Below are 26,204 nucleotides of genomic sequence, written 5' to 3'. Positions count from 1 at the left end.
GCCGCCCTCCCCAGACCCCGGGGCTTTGTTTATAGAGGGATGAAGTAAATGCATCTGATGACCCAGCACATGCAGCCTCACCACCACCATCCCATAGAGTCCAGTAGGATTAGGGTCATTTCTCCTTTCTTGCTCATTTCATTTGCCTTAAGAAGCCCTGGACCCCAGGGCCCCCTCATGGCCTGCGCTTTAATACCCACACAGCTCTGCACATGTCCTACTCAGTCTCTATCTCCTCTCCATCCCCAACTTCTGAAATCCTTGCACTGAACACATAGTCCACCATTATCAGAACTGCCAATATTCTCAGCTTCTACGCTGAACATTCCCGTAATCCTCTCGCCCTAACTGAAATTTAGCTCTCCCTTAAAGACACTGCTTCCTCTGTAGCCCTCTCAAATAGTGGCTAATTTTTCCTCCACAGCCCTCATCCCCCTTGACTTGCAGTATACCTGCCCTCCTTGTTCCTCATGCCATTTCTAGACTATATTCCTTTTCCTTTAAACATCCAGCTAACAATCTTATGTCAGGTCAATCCCCGTCATTGCCCTAAGGTTTTCACTGTTGGCAGCTCTCACTAACTACAACACTACTCCTGACTTCATACTTGGTGACATCAAAATCAACATAGCCTGTAACTATTTTTTTAATAGTTTGGCCTCTCGCTTCCTTGAATTTCTCTTCTCCAATGATCTTGTCTATCAGTCCACCTCAGCAGGCCACTCCCAAGGCCATACTTTAGATCTCATTGTTACCAAAGTTGCAAATCCCCTTAGAATCTCAGTTTCAGGAAATCACTCTCTGACCACTACCTCCTATCTTTCCAGCTCACTCCTTCCAGTGCCCAGATTCGTACAATCCTTTGACTCAATCAGGAGCTATAATCAATCATTCTTACTCTGTTTTAGCTTTCTCTTACTTCTCCTAACCCCTATCCACCTCTTTCCTAAATCCTTCATCAATCATTGTTGTTCCTCTGCACACGCCCTCAGCTCACTCACCTCTCTCTACTTTGTCTTATTACTTTGGCAAAAGGCTAGAAAAATCTAGCTCTCTGCCTTATCAGTGCCCAAACCCAGGAACTTGAATGTTACTTGAAATAAACACTACCATGCTGATTAGTCCATTTTAAATTAATCATTACTAACTTTAAATGGGCCCTCAATGTTGCCAGGCAACTATACTAAACTTCCCTGGTCCACTTACTCCCCTACTCTCCTTAGGTGACGGTTTCATGCCTTCATGGTTTCCTTCAAACTCATAACACCTCCTCCTTCTCCCTTACTCTCAACTGATAACTTGGCTTCCTACTTCACAAATGGAGAGAAAATGGAAGCCATCAAGTTAGGACTTCTAGAAGCTCCCACCCCACATTTCCTACCCCAGATCTTTGCACCTCTGCCCATATCTCTTATTACTATAGTTTCAGCTGCTATCTGAGGCTAACACCTCCACGTGTTGACTAGATTCCCCATCTCTTATTGTTTAAGGATATTGTTCCAGCAATTCTCTCTCCCTACAACATAAGCAATTTTTTCTCTTTACTGAATCATTCACATCAGTGTATAGTGGCTCTTGTTTCCTCCTTCTTTAAAATTCTTTTTTTTTTTTTAACTCTGGCTACTGCCCCATTTCTCTTCTTGTCTCCCCCAAATGTAATAAAAATTTTGACAGATTTGTCTATACTCTCTAAAAATGTTGCCTCCAATTTTTTTCTCTCTTAAATGCTTTCTGATTTGATTTTCATCCCCCCTTCCTCACTGAGACCTTTCTTCTCATTATCACCAATGACTTCCATGATGCTGAAGCTGATGGTCAATTCTCAGTTGTTTCTTACCTGAAGGAACAGCAGCAGTTGCTACAGTTGATCCCTCCCTCCTCCACGATTCACTTTCTGTACTTGGCATCCGGAACCCACTCTTTGTACATCCTGTACCCCACTCTCATTCTGCTTTGCTGTCTCCTCCTAACTCCATGCCCTTCTAACATTAGAGCAATCAGGGTTTGGTCTTTGAACCTCTTCTCTATTTAATTCACCCCTTTTATGATCTCATTCATGATCATGGCTTTAAATACGCTCTGTATCCTGAAAACTCTGACCCAGACATTTCCCCTAAACTCTAGACTTGTATATCCAATACTCCAACAAAATTCACTGATACATATTAAGTGTACATGAGTGGCCTCCTGAGGGGAAGAAAATTCTGGTTAGACCCTTAAATTTTTGACATAAAGCTGCCACTCTCTACTAGGTTTCTAAAACTTATAGATCTGTTTTTAACCAACACATTAAGAAATCTATACTCTAGGTTCTCAGCAGAGTAGAATTTTGAACTGTCTAATATCTAATTCTTTTGAAGAATCAAGGTGACAGGACAGATATTTATAGGAGGTAATTTAAGAGAACTGTTATTTCTCCTTTACTAACGAGGCATACTATCTTTTGGTCTAACCAGGAGGTTACATAACTAAATCATATATAGCATGTATCAATGTATTCTTCTCATTGTATTTTTTTAATTGATGTTTTAATAGTTTTCAACATTGTGAAATTTTGGGTTGTACATTTTTGTTTGTCCATCACCATATATATGACTCCCTTCACCCCTTGTGCCCACCCTCCACCCCCATTGCCCCTGGTAACCACAATACAGTTTTCTCTGTCCATGTGTTGGTTTATATTCCACATATGAGTGAGATCCTTCTGGCTTACTTCACTTAACATAATACCCTCCAAGCCCATCCATGTTGTTGCAAATGGGACGATTTTGTCTTTTTTTATGGCTGAGTAGTGTTCCATTCTATATCTTCTTGATCCAATTGTCAGTCAAGGGACACTTGGGTTGCTTCCATTTCTTGGCTATAGTGAATAATGCTGCAATGAACGTAAGGGTGCATAAGCCTCTTTAGATTGTTGATTTCAGGTTCGTTGGATAGATTCCTAGTAGTGGGATAGCTGGATCATAGAGTATTTCTATTTTTAATTCTTTGAGGAATCTCCATAACATTTTCCATAGAGGCTGCACCAGTTGGCATTCCCACCAGCTGTGTATGAGGGTTCCTGTTTCTCCACATCCTCTCCAACATTTGTTGTTTTTTGTCTTGGTGATTATAGCCATTCTAACAGGCATGAGGTGATATCTTAGTGTTGTTTTGATTTGCATTTCCCTGATGATTAGTGATGTTGAACATCTTTTCATGTGCCTATTTGTTATCTGTATATCTTCTTTGGAGAAGTGTCTGTTCATTTACTCTGCCCATTTTTTGATCGGGTTGTTTGTTTTTTTGTTGTTCAGTTGTGTGAGTTCTTTATATATTATGGAGATCAAGCCCTTGTCAGATGTATGTTTTGCAAATATTCTCTCCCAGCTGGTGGGTTGTCTGTTCATCTTGATTCTGGTTTCATTTGCCTTGTAGAAGCTTGTTAATCTGATAAAGTCCCACTTGTTTATTTTTTCTTTAGTTTCCCTAGACTGGGTAGGCATGCCATCTGAAAAGATTCCTTTATGACCAATGTCAAATAGTGTGTTGCCTATATTTTCTTCTATGAGTTTTATAGTTTCAGGTCTCACCTTCAGGTCTTTGATCCATTTTGAGTTAATTTTTGTGAATGGTGATAGCAGATCGTCCACTTTCATTCTTTTGCATGTGGCTGTCCAGTTTTCCCAACACCATTTATTGAAGAGACTTTCCTTTCTCCATTGTATGTTCTTAGCACCTTGTCGAAAATTAGCTGTCCATATATGTGTCGTTTTATTTCTGGGCTTTCAATTCTGTTCCATTGATCTGTGTGTCTGTTTTTGTACCAGCACCATGCTGTTTTGATTACTATTGCTTTGTAGTATGTTTTGAAGTCAGGGATTGTGATGCCTCCTGCTTTGTTCTTTTTTCTTATGATTGCTTTAGCTATTTGGGGTCTTTTGTTGCCCCACATAAATTTTAGTATTCTTTTTTCTATTTCCGTGAAGAATGTCATTGGGATTCTGATTGGGATTGCATTGAATCTGTAGATTGCTTTAGGTAATATAGACATTTTAACTATGTTTATTCTTCCAATCCACGTGCATGGGATATCTTTCCATTTCTTTATGTCACCATCGATTTCTTTCAATAATGTCTTGCAGTTCTCATTGTATAGGTCATTCACCTCCTTGGTAAGATTTATTCCACAGTTTTTATTCTTTTTAATGCAATTGAAAATGGTATTATCTTTTTTTTTTTTTAAAGATTTTATTTATTTATTTTTTTCCCCCCAAAGCCCCAGTAGATAGTTGTATGTCATAGCTGCACATCCTTCTAGTTGCTGTATGTGGGACGTGGCCTCAGCATGGCCGGAGAAGCGGTGCGTCAGTGCGTGCCCGGGATCCGAACCCGGGCCGCCAGCAGCAGAGCGTGCGCACTTAACCACTAAGCCACGGGGCCGGCCCGGTATTATCTTTTTGAGCTCTCTTTCTGTTAGTTCATTATTAGCATACAGAAATGCAACTGATTTTTGTAGATTGATTTTGTACCCTGCAACTTTGCTGTAGTTGTTGATTATTTCTAATAGTTTTCCAATGGATTCTCTAGGGTTTTCTATATATAAAATCATGTCATCTGCAAATAGTGAGAGTTTCACTTCTTTGTTACCTCTTTGGATTCCTTTTATTCCTTTTTCTTGCCTAATTGCTCTGGCCAAAACCTCCAGTACTATGTTGAACAGGAGTGGTGAGAGTGGGCAGCCCTGCCTCATTCCTATTCTCAGAGGAATGGCTTTCAGTCTTTCCCCATTGAGTATGATGTTGGCTGTGGGTTTGCCATAAATAGCCTTTATTATGTTGAGGTACTTTCCTTCTATACACATTTTGTTGAGAGTTTTTATCATAAATGGATGTTGTGTCTTGTCAAATGCCTTCTCTGTGTCTATTGAGATGACCATGTGGTTTTTATTCTTTGTTTTGTTGATGTGGTGTATCACATTGATTGATTTGCAGATGTTGAACCATCCCTGTGTCCCTGGTATAAATCCCACTTGATCATGGTGTATGATCTTTTTAATGTATTGCTGTATTCAGTTTGCCAATATTTTGTTGAGGATTTTTGCATCTATGTTCATCAGCGATATTGGCCTGTAATTTTCTTTCTTTGTATTGTCTTTGTCTGGCTTTGGTATCAGGGTGATATTGGCCTCATAGAATGGTTTAGGAAGTGTTCCATCTTCCTCTATTTTTTGGAATAGTTTGAGAAGGATGGGTATTAAATCTTCTTTGAATGTTTGGTAAAATTCACCTGAGAAGCCATCTGGTTCTGGACTTTTATTTTTTGGGAGGTTTTTGATTACTATTTCAATCTCTTTACTTGTGATTGGTCTATTCAGATTCTCCATTTCTTCTTGGTTCAGTTTTGGGAGGTTGTATGAGTCTAAGAATTTATCCATTTCTTCTAGATTGTCCAATTTGTTGGCATATAATTTCTCATAGTATTCTCTTATAATCCTCTGTATTTCCATGGTATCCATTGTAATTTCTCCTCTTTCATTTCTAATTTTATTTACTTGAGCCTTTTCTCTTTTTTTCTTAGTAAGCCTGGCTAAGGGTTTGTCGATTTTGTTTATCTTCTCAAAGAACCAACTCTTTGTTTCATTTATCCTTTCTACTGCTTTTTGGTCTCAATTTCATTTATTTCTGCTCTGATTTTTGTTATTTCTCTCCTACTGCTGACTTTGGGCTTTATTTGTTCTTCTTTTTCTAGTTCTGTTAGGTGTAATTTAAGGTTGTTTATTTGGGTTTTTTCTTGTTTGTTAAGGTGGGCTTGTATCGCTATGAGTTTCCCTCTCAGGACCACTTTTGCTGCATCCCATATGGTTTGGTATGGCATATTTTCATTTTCGTTTGTTTCCAGATAGTTTTTGATTTCTCCTTTAATTTCATCAATGATCCATTGGTTGTTCAGTAGCATGTTGTTTAATGTCCACATTTTTGTCACTTTCCCAGTTTTTTTTTCATGGTTCCTTTCCAGTTTTATAGCATTGTGGTCTGAAAAGATGCTTGTTATGATTTCAATCTTCTTAAATTTATTGAGGCTTGCTTGTTTCCCATCATATGGTCTATCTTTGAGAATGTTCCATGTGCACTTGAGAAGAATGTGTAGTCAGCTGTTTTTGGATGGAGTGCTCTGTATATGTCTACTAGGTCCATCTCGTCCAGTTTTTCATTTAAGTCTACTATTTCTTTATTGACTTTTTTGTCTGGATGATCTATCCATTGATGTATGTGGGGTATTAAGATCCCCTGCTATTATTGTGTTGTTGTTAATGTCTCCTTTTAGGTTTGTTAATAGTTGCTTTATGTACATTGGTGCTCCTATGTTGGGTGCATATATATTTATAACTGATATGTCTTCTTGTAGTGTCCCTTTTATCATTATATATTTCCCTTCTTTGTCTTTCTTAACCTGTTTTATCTTGAAGTCCACTTTGTCTGATATGAGTATGGCAACATCTGCTTTCTTTTGTTTGTCATTAGGTTGGAGTATTGTCTTCCATCCTTTCACTGTGAGCCTGTGCTTGTCTTTAGTGCTGAGATGTGTTTCCTGGAGGCAGCATATTGCTGGGTCTTGCTTTTTAATCCATCCTGCCACTCTGTATCTTTTGATTGGAGAATTCAATCCATTTACATTTAGGGTAATTATTGATATGAGGGCTTGATGTTGCTGTTTTGTCACTTATTTTCTGGTTATTTTGCGTTTCCTTTGTTTCTTGTCCCATTTGTTTCGGACTGCCAATTCAGTTTGGTTGTTCTGTCTTATGACTCTTCTAGTTTTCTCTTTGTTTATCATATGTGATTTTGTTTTGATTATTTGTTTAGTGGTTACCTTGAGGTTTGTGTAAAATATCTTGTGTATGAGATAGTCCATTATCTGATGGCCTCCTATTTCCTTATACTAAGTCAATTCAATCACTTTCCTCTTCCCCTTCTAAGTTGTTCTTGTTATACATTATTCTATCTTGTGTTGTGAGTGTGTGTTTACAGTGATGAGGTTAAATTTATTTTTGGTGAATTCCTTCCTTTGATTTTTGATTTTAGTATTTAAGTGGTTGCTAACCTATTCCGGTAAAGATCTACTATTTTTCTGAGTTTATCTACCTATTTTTCTCCTTGCTCCAAGCTTTGTATTCCCTTTCTCTTCTTTTTCTCAGGCCTGAGGGCCTTCTTGAGTATTTCTTGTAGTGGGGGTCTTGTGGCCATGAACTCCCTTAGTTTTTGTTTATCTGGGAGAGTTACTATTTCTCCATCATATTTGAAGGATATTTTTGCTGGATAGAGTATTCTTGGCTGAAAGTTTTTGTCTTTCAGTATTTTGAATATATCATTCCAGTCTCTCCTAGTCTGTAAAGTTTCTGTTGAGAAATCCACTGAAAGCCTGATGGGAGTTCCTTTGTATGTTATTTTTTGTTTTTGTCTAGCTGCTCTTAATATTGTTTCTTTGTCATTGACTCTGGCTAGTCTTACCACTAGGTGTCGTGGAGTGGGCCTTTGCCTGTTGACATATTTAGGTGACCTGTTGGCTTTGCTTACTGGTTTTTCCTGCTCCTTCTCCAGATTTGGGAAATTCTCAGCTATTATTTCCTTGAATAGGCTCTCTGTTCCTCTTTCCCTCCCTTCTCCCTCAGAAATACCTATAATTCTTATGTTACATTTCCTAATAGAGTCAGATATTTCTCAGAGACTTTCTTCATTTCTTTTTAGTCTTAGTTCTCTCTCCTCTTCATCTGGAGCATATCTGTATTCCTATCTTCTAAAATGCTAATTCTTTCCTCCATATTGTCAGCTCTGTTCTTTAAAGATTCCAGATTCTCCTTTATCTCCTCCATTGTGTTCTTCATCTCCATCAGCGCTGATTGGTTTTTCTTTATGATTTCAATCTCTTTTGTGAAGAAACTCCTAATCTCATTGAATTGTTTGTCTGTGTTGTCTTGCACTTCGTTGAGTGTTTTTATGATAGCTATTTTGAAATTTTGAAATCATTTAGGTATGGATTTCTGTGTCTTCAGGGTTGGTTTCTGGGTGCTTGTCATTTTCCTTCTGGTCTGGTGATTCCATGTATCTTTGCATTGTGGTTGCTGTGCTAGGTTTGTTTTTCCTCATCCTGGAAATCTCTGGTTGTAATTTCCACCCGCTGCCACTGTGTGGTGGTAAAGGGCTGTGTAATCTGAGCCCCCTGTGCTCTGCTGTGGTTTTTCCGCTGCCATCCGTGGGTCAGATCGCTTGGTCTGGTCTGGTCGTCTGAGCTGCAGAGTCTGGTTTGCCGGGGAGGGGGGCTCTCTCTTTTGCCCTCTGGGTCCCTGGCATGGGGGGCTTCTCCTTTGCCCCTCGTTATCCGCTCTCTGGGGTGCTCACATGTTGATGGTACCCCGTGGCAGTTCTGAGTCCTCTGTGTGGGAGTTTCCCACTGGGTGAGAGAGCCCGAAGAGCTATGGTTTCCCCACAGAGGGCCGCCACTCTCCCCTCTCTGGGAGCTGCACCACCAGGATCGCTGATCTGATGGGGAGGGAGAGGAGTTGTCCTTACCTCTCCCCACTTCCTCCAGGGTCCCAGCACATTCCAGTCTCAGATGTGCAGCAGTGTGGATCTTTCCGATCTTGCTTTTCACTGTCTGGGATTCCATTGTTGGTCTGTGACTGTTCCTTTTGTTGTATCTTATCAGGGGAAGAGTTCATGGGAAAGTTCACTCCGCCATGAAGCTCTCATTGTATTTTTTTAACGTGACATTTTTGTGTCACCTGTGTGAGGCCAAGGCAGGAAAGGTGCTGATATTCCTGTTTTATGTATTGCCAAAATTGTGTACAAAATAAAACCTCTATCAATTAATACTATCAATTTAAAAAATTATCTCCATATGTTAGAGACAAAATGTAATGGTGAGTGAAAAATGTACTAAATCAGATTGTATGTGTTATAAAAATATATATGTGTACATACATATAATTTTGAAGGGGTTTGGTGAGATCTTAAAAATGTTTTATGTTCTTTTTATTTGCTTGACGTAAATACTTTCTACAGGTTATGATAGTACTTTTGTCATAAAATGAATATAATAAAAATGATCATTTTCAAAGAATTAAAATACTACCCTCCACCCAGGATTCTCTCCTTCTACCTTCTTCTTTATTTTGTATTAATTTATTTACCTACATTTATTTGGACTAATTAATTTAAGCAATTTAAATACTCAAAAGCATTATCAGATTATTTGCTTGCTATGTAGAAATATTTTTTTCTTTTGGAAAATTCCTAGCGTTTTCTCATTTTCCTGGCATCTTTCTTTAGCTATCTGTAGATCAGATCAAATGATGAGGCTGAAATCAATTTCATTCAAGCATAGATTTCACTTTTCATAGCTAGTGTATGTAATTTCTCATAGCAAAGGGTATTTAAGTGACCAAGTCATTTTTCTAGTACTACAGTAAGACATTACAGTGACTACTAGCTGAAAGTCCCATCAAAAGGAAGATAATGTATACATGAAGGAGTGGGAAAAAACTTGCATCTTTATCCAAAAAGGGAAGAGGTAGTGTCATAATAAATTAAGACATAATTCTTTAAAACATTAATTGTCATTTTTAAAGATTTATGTTATAAGAAAAAGATCATTTTAGTTCTATTCATGAATTAGCTTTCCAACAAAGCAAGGTTCACAAATAAAAAAATAATTATGAATTGAATTATAGTTACCTCATGCTATAATAATGTAGGATAAAGTTTACTGCAAACCTATAGAAATACAATTCCAATGGCTGTAACATCAATTTTAGGACACACACAATATCTGATATATTCTCCAGAAGAAGGTCAACTAAATGTAATATTTGTACTCTTGAGATGATGATGAATGTTGAGACTTGCATTTGACATTTACAATGTTCATTACTTTTTAGCATTTCCAGAGTGGGTAGAACACATCAATGACACAGAGGTGGATATAGGCAGTGATCTCTATTGGCCTTGTGTGGCCACAGGGAAGCCCATCCCTACAATCCGATGGCTGAAAAATGGATATTCGGTATGTATGTTCAAGTGCTTTGCATAAGTCCATGTTTAGGCAACATTTACAAGGCATCCTGGGATAAATCTAGCAGGAGAGTCAATAGAGTTAGGGTAGCTGAGCCCTGAAATATAAAAGTTTCCTAAAAAAAGCAAATAAGAAAGTGAACATAAAGTATCTTCTTTCAACTTAAACAACTTTCTGTAATCTTATGTTTACCTTCTCTCTCTCTCTCCTTATTTTTTCCTTTGTTCCACTTTTTATCCCTCTTCCTACTGATCCATCTCCACTACCTGATATTGCCCTCTTTTTCTTGCCACTGTTTCCCTGACCCCACAGAAACATAGGTAAGAGTGAAAGTCCTACCTTTAGCCCTGGGGACAAGTAGCAGCAGTGGGGTCCTTCTCTACCTTCCCACTGTAATCTCCCAGCTGGGCCAAGAGGGAAACAGGTGGACTCTCAGCTCTGTAGGATGAATAGAACAAGAGCCACTGGGCATGGTAAGTGGCTTTTACTTCCCCATGCCATGAACACCCCACTTCACTCGGCTTAGTTAACAGTATGTATCTAAATTAAAAGGCAACCAAACCCAAACATAAATGAAAGAAATTCTATTAAAGTTTATTGAGGAAACGTTTTCTACTTTGTGTTCTTTTCAGTATCATAAAGGGGAATTGAGGCTATATGACGTGACTTTTGAAAATGCTGGAATGTACCAGTGCATAGCTGAAAACACACATGGAGTCATTTATGCAAATGCGGAGTTGAAGATCCTGGGTCAGTATCATTTCTAGTTTCTGTTAACCTTCAGCAAGAGAACAACATGTTAAAAAATGATCATAGGGTATCTATAGATGATATTTAATTTCACATTACTTTCTTGAATTGCTGAAGTTAAAAAATTTTTAAATGTGGTTTGGAATAAAATGTATTATTATTTTTCCTTTCATTAGAGAACAGTAAATAAATTTGAGGCAACATGGAGTATAATGGTTTAAAAAATTTTTTTAAATGGTAAAGCAAACTTTACACATGCCCATTTTTATAAGTCTTATCATTTCCTACATCTGGGCAGCTAAACACACCCTGAAAATCACCTAGTGCAGATTGATGCTTCCACAATGCGTGTGACTCAGCCGCAGAGGAGGCTTTAGCACTTGCTGGCTTCATCAGTCCCTGCGTTTCATGCTCTACAATTGCTATTTAAAAGCTTGTGGACATTCCTCAAGCCCTTTACTTCCCCCGACTCCCACTTTCATATTGCCTTCTTATTTCTTCATGAAAATTGAAACCCTTTGAAATAAAATAATTCAACTTCCCATCCCTCATTCAAAAATATCTAAATCTTTACTACATTTCCCCTTTCAGACTCTTCATCCAGAGGAAGAAGTATCTCTCCTCCTAAATAATCCCTTTACCTCTGCCCTATATTCATTCCTTTTCCCTTACTCTGATACTTGATATCAACAGATATCCCTTTTCCCTGTGTGTGCGTGCGTGTGTGTGTGTGTGTGTGTGTGTGTATGCATATTCCTCAAGCTGCCTCTCTTTCTGGTCATGTTTTATCCTGGAATTCTCCTCTTCCTTGTCTTTGGTGATTCCATGCTCTCATACCTCCCAGATGGTTTCTTCTCCAACACCTTCATTATCTCCTTTTAATTCCTTCCTCTACTCAGCTAGAAATCATTCTCTCTCCCAGAGTTCTGTTCCTCTAGTTCCATTCCATTCTTTTCCTCATTCTTCCACATATTCTATATTATTATTCTTGGATTATTGTTACCTTTAAATTTTTTTAAAATTCATGGATAATTTATTAATCTTCTTCTGTTATCTATCAATGATCCTGTAATTTATATCTCTGGCCACATTTTTTTTTTTTTTTTGTGAGGAAGATCAGCCCTGTTCTAACATCTGCCAATCCTCCTCTTTTTTTGCTAAGGAAGACTGTCCCTGGGCTAACATCCGTGCCCATCTTCCTCTACTTGATATGGGACGCCGCCACAGCATGGTTTGCCAAGTGATGCGTTGGTGCGTGCCTGGGATCCGAACCTGCGAAACCCAGGCCGCTGCAGCAGAGCGCGCACTTAACCGCTTGTGCCACCAGGCCGGCCCCATCTGGCCAGATTTTTATCCTCAGTTTCAAGCTCAATTTAAAAGCTTCCTAGTAGAAACGTTCAACTGGGTAACCTAAAAGATAACCCAAACTTAGCAAGTCTGAAAGTGAATTCATTTTCTCTTACCCATATCCACATCTTCTCTTCCTGAAAAATTCTCTGTTCTAGAAACTGACACAATCCACTACATCCTTTTCTCCCATCACATCTACTAAATGTCTCAATTTTACACCATAAATCTCTTGGAGATTTTTCACATTCTCATTATTTTCATTACAACTACTTTAATTAAGGTCTTACTGTTTCATGTCTTTTTCATATTATTTGAAGTAGCTGCAACCAGCTTCAGTCATATTGTAAGCAACAATTCCAGTTTATTCTTGCTACACCAAAGGCAAATTCTTTAAAACACGCGTATCACTACAAATTCAGCGACACTAAAAGAACATGAAAGGAAATGAGATAATTGTAAGAAAGTATTAAAGAAAACTATCTTTAAGAAGAGTTGACTTTCTTAATTTTAACTTGCCCTGTCTCTTATTATAATGCTGAGGATCATATTTCATTTCTTCCCCCCTCAAGTCAAAATTCCTTGATAATGTATTTACTCTAGTTTATTCGGTATCAAGCAAGCATTCAGGCTTAGTTTTTATACTATATCACTTTCGTATGAAGTAAAATAAAATCGTTTTGATTCTTAGAAAAAATATGAGGTGGATTTGAATTCTTTCCCCAATGTAAACTTTCTATTTTCTATTTAAAAAGAACCTTTGTTTTCTTGTTTATCATCATACATTACAAGAGAATATGAAAAGTCAACAGCCCAGACTGAAAGATCTCTCTATAGTCAAGCCTCAAATCTTTCAGTCATTTAATGACTATTCAGGTAGTATTAAGCAAACCATTTGAACATTTCAACCTGAGATCAATGTTCCTGGGCATCTTTATATTTGTCTTAATCTATTTTTATTTATTATCTTTAGAAACATTGCTTTTCTCCCTTTTTTCCTGAGTTTTCTGGTTAATCCCTTTATTCATCCACCAAATGATTATTGAGTACTTACTCCACAGCAGTTACTGTTCTTTTAATAGGCATAGTAAAGAGCCAAAGAGCCAAAGAGCCAAAAAATGCATGTCCTCTTCTTAGCTGGGGAAAAATATTCCCTTATTTCTTCCCACTTCTAAAATATATAGGAACATAGTCTAGATTCTGTTACTAGAAATTCAAATATTAGATAAGTATGAAGTCATTTAAATGACCATACCAAATCAACTATTTCATTAAAACTTAATTGATTCAAGAAAAATTCTCATTTTTTAGATGAATTTAGACTTTTTAAATATAATCCTACTAAATTTTCTCTCACATTTTACAAACAATATGTCATCCACAATATTTATTGAGCCTACACAAAATACCACACGCTGTGTTAAGTGTACAACACAGATTGGTTGGTTACTTATTTATTTATTGCCAATTATCTAAACTCAGACTAAAGGAACAATGGTATAAACTGGATCCTGGCTACAAAAGGGGTGTTCCTCAGAGCAGCAGCAGCAGCAGTAGCAACACCTGGGAGCTTGTTAGAAATGCCAAATCTCAGGCCTACCCCAGACCTACTGAATTAACATTTTAACAAGATCCTCAGATGATTTTAATGCACAGATAAAATTTGAGAATCACTGGACTAGATGATGAAGAGTCAAGACCTAGATGAAGATAGACTTAGAAAAGGCTCCTTAAAAAAACACAGTTACAGATGATTGGAATGTGTGGAAATAGATGGATGGAATTTCCCTGGAATCTGCTAATAGACAAGGAGATTGAGAAATGGGCTAGATGTGGGGACCCTAAAGAAAGTTAAAGCATGTCATCAATGGAGTAAACTTTTATGAGACTCTATATCCCGTTTTCATAATGATTGTTCTGTACTTTGAGGTAAGGATGAACTATAGGTGAATCATGTACTGCTCAGTTAATTGATTGGATCCATCACTCCCATAGCTGTTTATAGGTAGGTCCTGAAGGCAGGGCTCTCTCTATTTATTTTGGCATCTCATGGTGTCTGCACACAGTTGTTGCTCAATAAATGTTTGTATAATGCGGAGGATCCATATTGTTTAATGAAAAGAGCATGCTTGTGAATCAGAAGGAACTAAAGATTCAAATGTGAATCCCACCTGATACTTACTGCCTGAGGCACCTTTGGCAAATTCTATAATCATAATAGATACCAGTTCTCTCATTTGTAAACTGGGAATAATTCATTCAAAGTGTGGTTGAGACTATTGATTATGACCATATGTCAATATTGATAATGGTGCGCAATTCCCTCCAGCCTTTCACTTAACTTCGCTTGTACAATTGAGTCAAAACAATTGAATTAGATGTTACTTGCAAGGTAAATATGTATACAGCATTTGATTGTAACTAAAGTTTATAATAGTTTATATAGTTATCACTAAGAGGTGTACATTTAAAATGATTGAATTTTATGATAAATAAAATATACCTTAATAAAAATGAAAGAAAAAAAGTATTAGGCATGGAATGTATGTTGGTCGTAGATGATAATATTTGGTGAGATTAATCTTTTCTATTGATTATTAATCGAAAGGGAATAAGCATGCCGTAGTACAGAAGAAATTTTTTTTTCTTTTTTAGCAAAAGACAAAAATAATAATTTATTTCCTTTTAGCTTTGGCTCCAACTTTTGAAATGAATCCTATGAAGAAAAAGATCCTGGCTGCCAAAGGAGGAAGGGTTATAATTGAATGCAAACCTAAAGCTGCACCAAAACCAAAATTTTCATGGAGCAAAGGGACAGAGTGGCTTGTCAACAGCAGCAGGTCAGTTCAGAAACTAGAAATCCAACTGCAATTTTTTAGTGGGAAAGGTTATAGAGGACTTGTTGTCATATTAATAATGTAAATGTTGTTTGTTCCAACTTTTCCCCACAGAAGCTACCATAGCTCTAAGATGAACAGAAATACCCATCCCTGTCAGTATCTATTATAATCAGGGTTCAATTTTTATGCTTCTATAATTTACAAAGAATTTAGAAAATTGAGGCTCAGTGATTTTTGGTAAATTGTCCAAGGCCACAGAAATAGCAAACGGTAGGAAATAAAATAGAATCTCTCTAACTTTTTTTTCTCCTAACAAGGGCATCTGTACTCATACACATTTGATTTAATTTTATGCAATGAGTCTATTAAATATTTCAATAGGAAAATAAAAGGGTGACTTCAAAGTGTAACTCACCTCTTCCCATCTTATTTTTTTTTATTTTTTTTTATTTTTTATTTTTTTTAATTTTTTGTTTATTGCAGTAACATTGGTTTATAATATTGTAAAAGTTTCAGGTGTACATCATTGTACTTCTATTTCTGCATAGATTACATCATGTTCACCACCAAAATACTAATTACAACCCTCTTCCATCTTCTTAAATAAGCAGGAACTTCTCATCTTTCTAATAAGTAGACCATCTACCAATGTTATGGTGGCTTTGGGACAAAACAAAAATATGTGATGCATAGATTATGTGTATAAAAGCCACACTGAATGGTTTCTGTAAGTTTCCTAGAAAAAGTTATAGTTACATTAAGTACTAAAGTATGAGAAGGAGAAAGCCAAGATAGGAAATAGGAGGAATGGGATGAGAACGCGGGGGAGCAGGAGATATTTCAGGCAATGAGAGCAGCATGTGCAAAGGCCCTAAGGCAGAGAGTGTAGAATGTGAAAGGAATGCAAAAACTAAAGTCAATATGGTTTGTTATTAGAGGAAAATGGAGAAGAGTTTTAACACATGAGATATAGTAAGCCTCATCATCATTAACAAAGTTTTCTATGCTAAGGGGCTTTGGCTTCATCTAAGAGTAATGGAAATCTGTCTAAAGGCTCAAATAAGGGAGGAAAAAAGTAGTTTTTGCCTTTAAAAAGAATATTCTGGCAAAAGTGAAGAAAACAGATCTTCTTCGTAATAATCCAATAAAGTAGGTAAGATGAGTATTATCACCTCTATTTTGATGTATCTAAAGTCTGGAAAGGTTAAAGTGCTCTTCTGAAAATATATTGATAATCTCCAAACTGGAACTTGAACTTGTTCTTGTTGACGTGGAACGAAAACTTGCCAACATAGTTCTCTTATTAGGATGATTACAAGTATGGCTGTGTATGGGACAGAGGTGGGTTGGGGAGGAGAGGGTATGCAGGGACAGCAGTTGCTTCCCTGAACACATTAACTTTTAAAGTTAATATATTTGACCTAAGAGGTATTAAGACTTTAATGAATTGATACTAGATGAATCAGTGTTAAAGGAAGAGTCAATTTGTTCAATTTTCTGCTGAAACATTAACAGTCAGACAATGAGCAATGCAGAGACTGTGATCTAAGGATAGTCCCACTTTGGGGTACTCATTCCTGCAATAACCTATGGCCTAGCATTCCCCATGGGCTCCACCACGAGCTCTCTCTCCTTAATGAAAAAAATTTTGCTCTGATTCTGATGAGGATCAATGTTATGGGCCTCTCCAACCATGGATTGCTCAGAACCATGTTTCATGGACTTGTTTTTCCTAGATATCAACATATGTTCAAAAAAAGAAAAGAAAATTCTAGTTCCTAAATTCTTACTATTTTGGTCACATTATAATATTTTTAAAGTCTTTGAGTCATATTGTATTACTTCTTGATGAAAGAGTCTATACGTCCAATTCTTTCTCACTACTTTAATCCATTAATATCTCAGGTTATTTAAGTACTGCTTTATCATAGATACAGTATTTCATGTACAAATAAGTCTGACTGTTGTAAAATAGTATATATAAAAAAAGTTAAATTACTAAATTATTGTTAGGGAAATAAAATATTTCTATTGAAAAATAATGGCAAAGAGTAACATTCTTTAAGCATAACTATAATTTCATTCTGATCAATACAATTACAAAAAAATGGTTCCACAACACAAAGTTATTTCTGTGCCTGGTTGGTGGCTTGTAAAATGGTTTATGTAATATTTGCAATCAGTGGAGAGGAGACATAGATCTCGATAAGTTGTAATTAAGTTCTCAATTGTATGATTTCATTTTGGTCTAAAATGACATGCATTCTCCAAAAGCATTTCTTTGTAGTTGTTAAGTTACATCTGATGGACTGCTATCAGCTCTAATGTGATCTTTATCTGAGCCATTTATGTGAGACTATCTCCAAGATTCTTTTCTACTCCAGAGTTGGTACGATTTAACAATTAACAAATAAGATGGATATTATCTTGGAATAATTTTGGCAACAATAGGTGACTAATTTATTAAAGACCAGATTGTTCCTAGTTTGTTTGACTGCTTATCCATATTATATTATCTGAAAATAAGGATAAGATCCTGAAAGTTTAATCTACATTCACTTAAGTATAAGGACCATTATTATAAAAAAGTCATTTCCTAAATCGTCTTACTAAAAATTAATTTTAATGTCATGGAAGAAGTTCCTGAAAGTATAGGTGAGATGAATGACATAAGGGAGTATACACGTTAAAGATCATAAAGATCAATTGAGAGCTAATATTTATGCGAAAACTAAGAATATTAGTGTGGATTCTAGAAAGCAGAGTTGTTGCTGTTGTTTCCATTGCAACTTGACTACAATTTTCATTGTGTTAATTGCAAAATAATTAAATGAGAAGGGGTGGAAAACTGGCTAAGGAGTTACACTAGAGCTTAGTGAGAAAAAATGTGGCCCATTAATGTTGGTACTATGTTAATATGGATTTTATAAAATGCAGATACCAATACAGGATTAGCCATGCAAGAGATTTATTGATGGCAATGCCTAGGAGGGAAAATAGAGAGGAAACCAGGTGGAGGCTAGAAGAGCCATCTGACTAAGATGCAGGTCTGATCCCAGATGGAGAGAGGGAAGGAAGGAAAAAAGTTGGGTGGAAATGCCTTGGACTGAGTCCAGTTCTAAGAGAATATGGTAAGGCCACTGGAGAGTACTCCAGCCAAAAATGCCCATCAGAAGCATCTGAGGTCTTCCAGAAACAAGCCTGCCTTAAAATTCCTCCCAGGCTCAGTCATTGGCTGAGAGCAACCTGTGGAAAGTGTGGCCTTGGCTCAACACAGCGATGGATCTCTGAGTGCAGCAGCTGGGGCAGTGCATCAGTTACAATCCTCACAGTTAGAGAACTTAAATATGGACATTGTCAAAACTTCCACAATGTCGAATAATTACTTTTATAGTTATATCCTTTTGATACTGCATTTCTTCTTCAAGAAGCAAAAAAGTATTCTGAAGTGAACTTAAGTTGGAATTGGATAGTTAAAGAAGGGAAAGGAAATCCTGGAATATATTATTGGTGGAATTTTTGGTATTATATGGAGATTTTTATTAATAAGGTAGATATACAGTATTTTCCCTTTATCAAGCTGTGCCCTGAAAATGGAGTATATGGAGAATTATTTACATGTGTTATGCAAAGCTTCAGAGATAATTTAAGGTTTTGGAAATGACACATTTTTTAAAGAAAGTAAAGACCCAATGACAAGCAATTAAATATTGAATCTCAATGCAAGGCATCACATAATGAATTTATATAATAAATATACGTTATATATAATAAAGTTATATATAATGAATTCTCCAGCCTCTAGGGAAGAAGCAGACAAGCAGGGGAAATAGATTTCAGTTCCGCTCAATACTAAAGATTTAGGTTCTGTTCAAAGAAGAATTTCCTAATTAATTAATCTGTTACAGAAACTGTTACTAAGGGAGGTTTTAGAATATCTTTCTTTAGAAGTTCCTAAAAATAAAACATGTTTGTATTTCTCTGTAAAAGTGGAAATGACAGTCTGTGCTAACTTCAAAGTCTGAATTGAAGTCCTGAGGTCACATTTCTGCAGTTCTGAGGGCTCATTTCTTTCAGGCCTGTGACTGGTTTGAGCCTGCCCCCCAGTGGTTTAAAAGTCATTTTATGGTGGTGTGTGGAAAACCACTTGCCTCAATCAAACTCCCTATATTTTATTCATTCACAAAAAGGTTGGATGAATGCCTACCAGTGATTGGTGTCTCACTACTTAATGAGTTCCTGGCACACAGAAGAATTTTTTTGTTCTAATGAATGAATAGGTTAATGGATATGTTACCTGTTGGAGACAGAGCCACAAACAAAGCGGATACAAATTCCTGACATCAGGATATTACCATCTAATGGAAGGATTGATTAATAAGTAAAAATGAAGTAGGTCAGATGAAATATGTATTTGGAAAAAAAAACCTGGGAAGAGGGATAGGGATGGAAAATGCCAGGGCAGCAGCAGTGCCCTGTGTGTGTGTGTGTGTGTGTGTGCATGTGTGCATGTGTGTACATGCACGCATGCATGCAATGCTAACCAGAATGATTAGGCAAAGCTTTACTGAAGGTGCCCCTGTGAAAAAACTTGAAGGATATGAGGAACAAATTATAAGTTTGTCCAGGGCCTAAAAGGACAATCAGAGGACCGTGGCTCTTACCATGCGCGAGATGGAAAGTCACTGGAGGGTTTTGAGCTGTAGAGTGACATCACTGAGCACAAGAGTGACATGATATGACGTGTCACTTCTGTTTTCATGTCTGGCTTATATGTGGAAAAGAGACTATAGAGAAGCAAGGGTAGAAGCAGGATGCCAGTTAGAGACTACCACAGTAGTCCAAGAAAAAGATGAAGGTGCCTTTCTAAAACAATTTGTCAATGCTGAGAAAGAATATAAACAAAGGCTAGAATGTTTCATCTTAAAAAAAATCTTACTGTCAAGTAACTTGTGTAAAATGTACTGATCAAAGGGTATTCATGTTCCTAATGTAAGATATCCAAGAGTAAAGTATTTCCTTAAATTAATTTTTTGAAGTATGAGGTTTTTTTCATTTCAACAGAATACTCATTTGGGAAGATGGCAGCTTGGAAATCAATAACATTACAAGAAATGATGGAGGCATCTATACATGCTTTGCAGAAAATAACAGAGGGAAGGCTAATAGCACTGGGACTCTTGTTATCACAGGTAAGAAACCATTTGATTACTACCGGGCTTTTTTTTTTAGTTTGATGGTGCTTCATTTCTAATGTACTATAAGACGTGATACAGCGCTAAGCTTCTAAGTCCACGTATTGATAAATTTCCATTTCAAAAGCCTTCTGGACAAATCGCTAGCTTGATGAAATTGTTCCTAGAATTTGGATTTGAAGACATCTTATTCCTTTGCACAGAGACATAAAAATATATTGATTTTTATTCTTTTAATTTACTAGATAATATGGTGTCTCATATTTTCTTGAATTGTGCTTTACTCCTTTATTTGAAAATGTCTAGATCCCACTCGAATTATATTGGCCCCAATTAATGCTGATATCACTGTTGGAGAAAATGCCACCATGCAGTGTGCTGCTTCCTTTGATCCTGCCCTGGATCTCACATTTATTTGGTCCTTCAATGGCTATGTGATCGATTTTAACAAAGAGAACATTCATTACCAGCGGAATTTTATGGTATGTGTTTTAAGTTTTATCTTATTAACATCCCATGTGTGTACACTGCAACTCCTATTACTATAATCATTTTCATGAGACTGAAAAACAGGCCAAAAAAGCTTTTCATGGATTTCCTTGTAGTAACTGGAATACTCCTGAACCTTTCTAAAAATGTCTAGCCCTAAGGATTTTGGTAGAAATATTAATCAATAAATATTAATTCGGTATTAGGCCCATTTTCCCCTTAACCATAATACAATTTTTATAGTGATGCCTATTATGCCTCAGTATATCTGCACTCTAGGTTCTAGTGCCTTCACATTCACTTTAAATGTGGTAAGAGCACAGAACTTATCCTTTGTTATAATGATGACTTTAAGGCATTTATTTTATTCTTTGAGGATAAGAAATAGACAGAATGTATTTGTGGGTGGGTTTGGAGAGCTAGTCCATGTGATTTGAAAAGGGTTAAATGGCTATATTTTATTTTTAAGAATAGGAAAGCATATATGATACAAGTCCTATAATTAAGCAAAGTGACACCTTTGTATAGAAAGAAATAGAGGAAAGAGACTGGGAAGTAATGCGGAAATAATGACTCATATAGGAACATCATTGCTGCACTAATAGAGCTGTCTAGTTTACAGTGTATTTAAAAGGCAAATTGATCACTGTTCCTACCAGTTTGTAGAAAGGAGACTGTTTAGAAGCCTAAAGAGCTGCATAGAGCATATGCTTAGTTAAGAAACTTTAATTTAATTTTAAAAGTCAATTATTAACATAGAAATAAAAGTTTGAATTTGAGTTAATTCTGAGTTGTAAAATATTTAAGATTTTTAAAGTCCTATGAAATTTGAAGATTGATATGTATATATTATGTTTTCAAATAGTCTAGCTTTTTTTAAAAAAATTCTTCCAGGGCCGGCCCCATGGCTTAGCGGGGTGCGTGCGCTCCGCTGCTGGCGGCCCGGGTTCGGATCCCGGGCGTGCACCGACGCACCTCTTCTCCGGCCATGCTGAGGCCGCGTCCCACATACAGCAACTAGAAGGATGTGCAGCTATGACATACAACTATCTACTGGGGCTTTGGGGGGAAAAAATAAATAAATAAAATCTTTAAAAAAAAAATTATAAAAAATTCTTCCAGAACTTTTCACTTTAGAAAGCCAAAACAAGATTTCAGTCAGGTTAAGAAAGACTGATTTTAACTAGATGGAAATATTTCTTCTTAAATTTTTGTTAGGTCGATTCGTAGAGCGACTATCAACACAGTATCAATGTTTATGCCTTCCATATGTTAACTGCAGTTCTAGTTCCTTTCTCTTTAATCTAACAGATCTGGCTGTAATGTAACCCACAGTAAACCCACCAAACTGACACTTTAAAAAATAACAACCAGGAATTGTTACAGAACAATTTTAACATTATACCACGTGATATTTTTTCTTCATATGTCTGAAACTATTTTGTTGTGCTTAATCATAAATGTACCCACACACTAGTAAAATTGACACCAATATCTTTAATAACATCTTCAAATTATGTTTTGTTTTGCAAGAAAAGCAAATACCACTTAGTTTTTACTCATTTTAAGGGGGAAAAAGTGAGTTAAACTGAGATCTTATTTTTAAAAAATAGACTTTTGAAATCGCTTAGTTCCTTGGTGTTATAAATTGAATAATTTCAAAAATATGACAATGGTAGTTTATACAAGTAGTTACTTAATAGCTGCAGTAAAGTCTATGTAAGTAAATCTTGGCGTGTAAATTGCCCTAAATTAAGGTGCAACTTCATATTTGGCACCTCTTTATGTTCTTTAAAATAATAGTTACATTGTGTTGGTTGATGTAAATAAACATTTCAAAAAAAGAAATAAAGAAAGGAATGGAGAGAGGGAGAGAAAGAGAAAAGAGCCTCATCCTTTAAAAGGAGAGAAAAATAAAGAAATTACTGGAAAACTAATTAAGAAATAAATAATATATGGGACCTTTGATAAAAAGACTTTGATCATCACTTACTGTACTCCCTCCTTTTGCAGACAGTAGCCACAGAGGTTCGTGTAGTTGCCCCTCAGCTAGTGCAGAGCAGAAGCTAACTGCAGGCCCATGGTCTGGTCTCACCAACTCAGGTTTCAGCTCATTCCACCAAATAATGATCTATCAGAGGAAGAAAACATACTCAGTGGCTAAATATGCAACATAATTGAGTAAAAATATCAAATGCACGTTTTTATCACTTTGTAGATGGACAGATGCATTCAATTCTCTAAATACTAAAAAAAAAATAAGAATATTTAAAATAAATTATTAAACTTAATTCTGTCTTTGAACCTAAGAAATCTATAAAGATTTCTCTCACTTTTTCCTTCTCTTTTAAGGCAAACTTCAATGTCAGATTTCATGGCTAAATATATCACGCAAAATTTGAGTAAAAATTCCATATGTATTTGATCCACCTTTTGGAAGATAGTCCTAATGGCTAGTAATTATTTCTGGGCTCGTTAACAGACATTCTCAGAAGGAGTGGCTCTTCCTACCTACAGCGTAGTGATTAAAAACATAATGGGGATGGCAGGATTGGGGTCAGCAAATGCAAAGGAAAGAACATTGCTGAGTGCATTTGTCTGTTATTCAAGTTGCACAGGAAGAAATGTCAGTATATAATTTTTTTGGTTTCTTAAATAATGTTTTAATATTTCATTTAATTCTGGCAACATTTCAATAATTGAATATCATTTGTTTGTTTAAAAATATTTACTAAACCCCATACCACAGCAGGAGCAGTGGTAGGCACCAGGATGAATAAAACACTGAGTAAGACAAACACAGGCCCTGATCCAAAATAAATCAGAGATACCTTGTGAGTTTAAAATTCAGATAGATGTAAATATTTTGGTAGCTATCATGGTTGTCAAAACGGTTGTCATTATCGTCATATTTTCTAATTTTAAATAGCAGAATCTCTAATTAATGAAGAAAGAATATAGAATTCAAAATTTAAAACTTTTATTTCAAGAACCTGTTTGTATTTTCCAATTTATTTTAATAATACATTTTATTCAATAATCAAGTATGCTTTGATTTTGGTTTGCTATTCTTCATTTTGACCACCATGTGGCAACCTTGCATAAGGTTTCAAATTTCACAGCCCTGGCATAACGGTTTATGAAATTAAACCAATTCATTTTCCCATACTTATGTCTATGAAGTGCGAGTATAGGTGATTTTAACATTTTTTCTTTCTACTTTTTTACTTTCTTTCTTTTTCCAATTATATCTATATAATTATCAGGAAAAAAGTAACTGCACATTTTTGAAGATGTGCATTTCTTTTAAGAATTTATAGTGAGCACCAAAAAAGTAAAAATAACATTGCCATTACATTTAATGATGCTGCTTTAAGTAAAACTCCTTTGATTAATTATTTTCTTAAAAATATAGTTATTAATTTTAAAGCTGTAAGTACACTTAATACCGATTATAGAAAGATGTTAAGAAGTTAAATATTTAATTTACCTGTTATGTCATTTATTCTTTCATTTATTCGGTAAATATTTGCTGAGTGCTATATTATGTGATCAAGATCCTTAAATGTTTCATTTGAACTTAAATTTATGCATAGGAGGATGTTTAGAATATACATATATGAATCATAAATTTAATAAATTTGAGGCTTTGACACAACAATCTATTAAAGCAGATTATCTAGCATTCTTTTATTCTGTCAAAGTTATGTGGCAAATACTCACGTGAAGTTTTCAAGTCCAGCTGTAAAACGGCTTCTATTTTGATTTTCCAATTCAATAGCTACTTACTCCCTTAGTGTAAATACAAAAGACAGAGTCATTTTACTTAATATAATTTATAATCCTTCCTGTTGTAGAAAGAACTTTAGACTATCTACTGAAAAATATATATTTGTAATATTTAATTTTATTTCTCTCCCCTGGTGGTACCTCATCTGTTTATTGGATGAGATATTTTTTTCAATAGCCACCTAACTTCTGACATCTATTTTGAGTCATTTTCTTTCAACTATTGGACAACATGCTCCCTGTCAGAGCCATTATCTTAGTTAACCACATGCGTTTCTTAAACTTTCCAATTCTGATTGTTGCCGCTGTATTTTTTTTATGATTCCCTTATTACAAATAAATCTTAAAATTGTAATTCAGCAAGAAGTTATTGAAGGTCTGGTTTGAATTAATAAATTCCACATGAATTGTTCAGAGGCTGTGCCTCAACCAGAGCTGGACTCTAGGCTTCATGTTTTCACTTCTTATTCTGTGACTCTAAGCCAGTGATTAAACCTCTCTAAGCCTCAGATTTCCCCTTCTGTAAAATTTTATTAATAATTCACTTACTTCATTCAGGTTACTTTACTGGTTTTGCAAAACTGGTTACTTCATAGTATTTTTGTGAGAATTCAATGAGAGAATGCTTATAAAGTGCTTGGCACAAGATCTGGCATATTGTAAGTGGTAATTATTAATACTCCTTATAATAGAGCAATCATTCCCCATTTAAAATTCAGAAGCTTTTGCCAGATAGTTTTTTCTGGTTGCAGATCTCATTTTTCATAATTTAATTCTTGCACTGCTTGCTGCACTGGCTACCTAATCTGAGAGAAAAAATTCTCAGTATTTCCTCACTGAAGGCAATGGAGAGGTAGTAACTGTCAATGTTTATGAGTGCTTACTGTTTGGCCAGCATTGGGTTAAATGCTTTTCGTGTATTTCTCAGTTAATTTCCACAGTAATCCTCTATGGAGCACATATTAATGTGATTCTCTCAACTTTCGAGATGAGGAAACTGAGGATCAGAAAAGTTAGGTAACTTGCCTAAAGTAATCATACAACTTGCTAGTGAGACAGGGAGGATTTGAAACCAGGTGGTCTGACTGCAGACCCTGTGCTCTTCACCACTTCAGTTTTTAATCCATTGGTTAATATTCATGTCTATATCTAAGTAATCCTCCTCCCATTGTTTGAAACACTGTAAGACAGTACTGTTCAATTCATAGTTCATTTTGTAATCTTGCTTAATGAACCTTTTATGCTCACTCGAGGTTATCCAAATGACTTCAGGCTTCCTATACTATTTGCTACCTCTGTAAATCAAGTCTGTAGCGTCTCAGGTCGTCTAACTATAAAGTTTTAGTCAATTCTTAATGATCTCCTTTAGGTAGGTAGGTGTGTGTGTGTGTGTTTGCAGGTGTGTGGGCATGCATTTGCTCTAACTGTGGAGAGAACACCATAAGACAAAAGAAGACAGATTTGTTACTGTAAGGCTATTTTTCTTTTTCAAAGAAAATATTAATTATACTTAACATGTCACAGAAAGGTGTTTAAATCTGAGACATATATATTCCATACTAAAGCATGTTATGAACTTGAACAGAAATTTTGCTTCTGCAAGACATGCAAAAAAAAAAAGAGAGAGAGGAGCAGTAGTAATAAAACAGAAGTCATTTTGTTTTTTTCAATTTCATTGGATGTCTGCTTGATGTTGAATATTCACTGAGTGTTATATTGTTATGTGAGCAGGGTCAGTAAATGT

At 35.9% G+C, this 26,204-nt stretch overlaps 1 protein-coding gene across 2 annotated transcripts in view; it reads left to right on the top strand.

The window, feature by feature from the left end:
• CNTN1 (contactin 1) overlaps positions 1–26,204 on the top strand; it is a 347,630-nt gene that overhangs the window by 217,717 nt on the left and 103,709 nt on the right. For both annotated transcript variants that reach the window (XM_058558501.1, XM_058558502.1), the window contains 5 exons: positions 9,917–10,041; positions 10,683–10,800; positions 14,837–14,987; positions 20,052–20,179; positions 20,489–20,664. In XM_058558501.1, the coding sequence (XP_058414484.1) occupies positions 9,917–10,041; positions 10,683–10,800; positions 14,837–14,987; positions 20,052–20,179; positions 20,489–20,664 (698 nt within the window). The remainder of the gene's footprint in view (positions 1–9,916; positions 10,042–10,682; positions 10,801–14,836; positions 14,988–20,051; positions 20,180–20,488; positions 20,665–26,204) is intronic.

The sequence above is a fragment of the Diceros bicornis genome, chromosome 17 (assembly GCF_020826845.1).
Source record: "Diceros bicornis minor isolate mBicDic1 chromosome 17, mDicBic1.mat.cur, whole genome shotgun sequence".
In the NCBI taxonomy this organism is placed as follows: Eukaryota; Metazoa; Chordata; class Mammalia; order Perissodactyla; family Rhinocerotidae; genus Diceros; species Diceros bicornis.
This window is presented reverse-complemented; position numbering and strand designations above follow the sequence as displayed.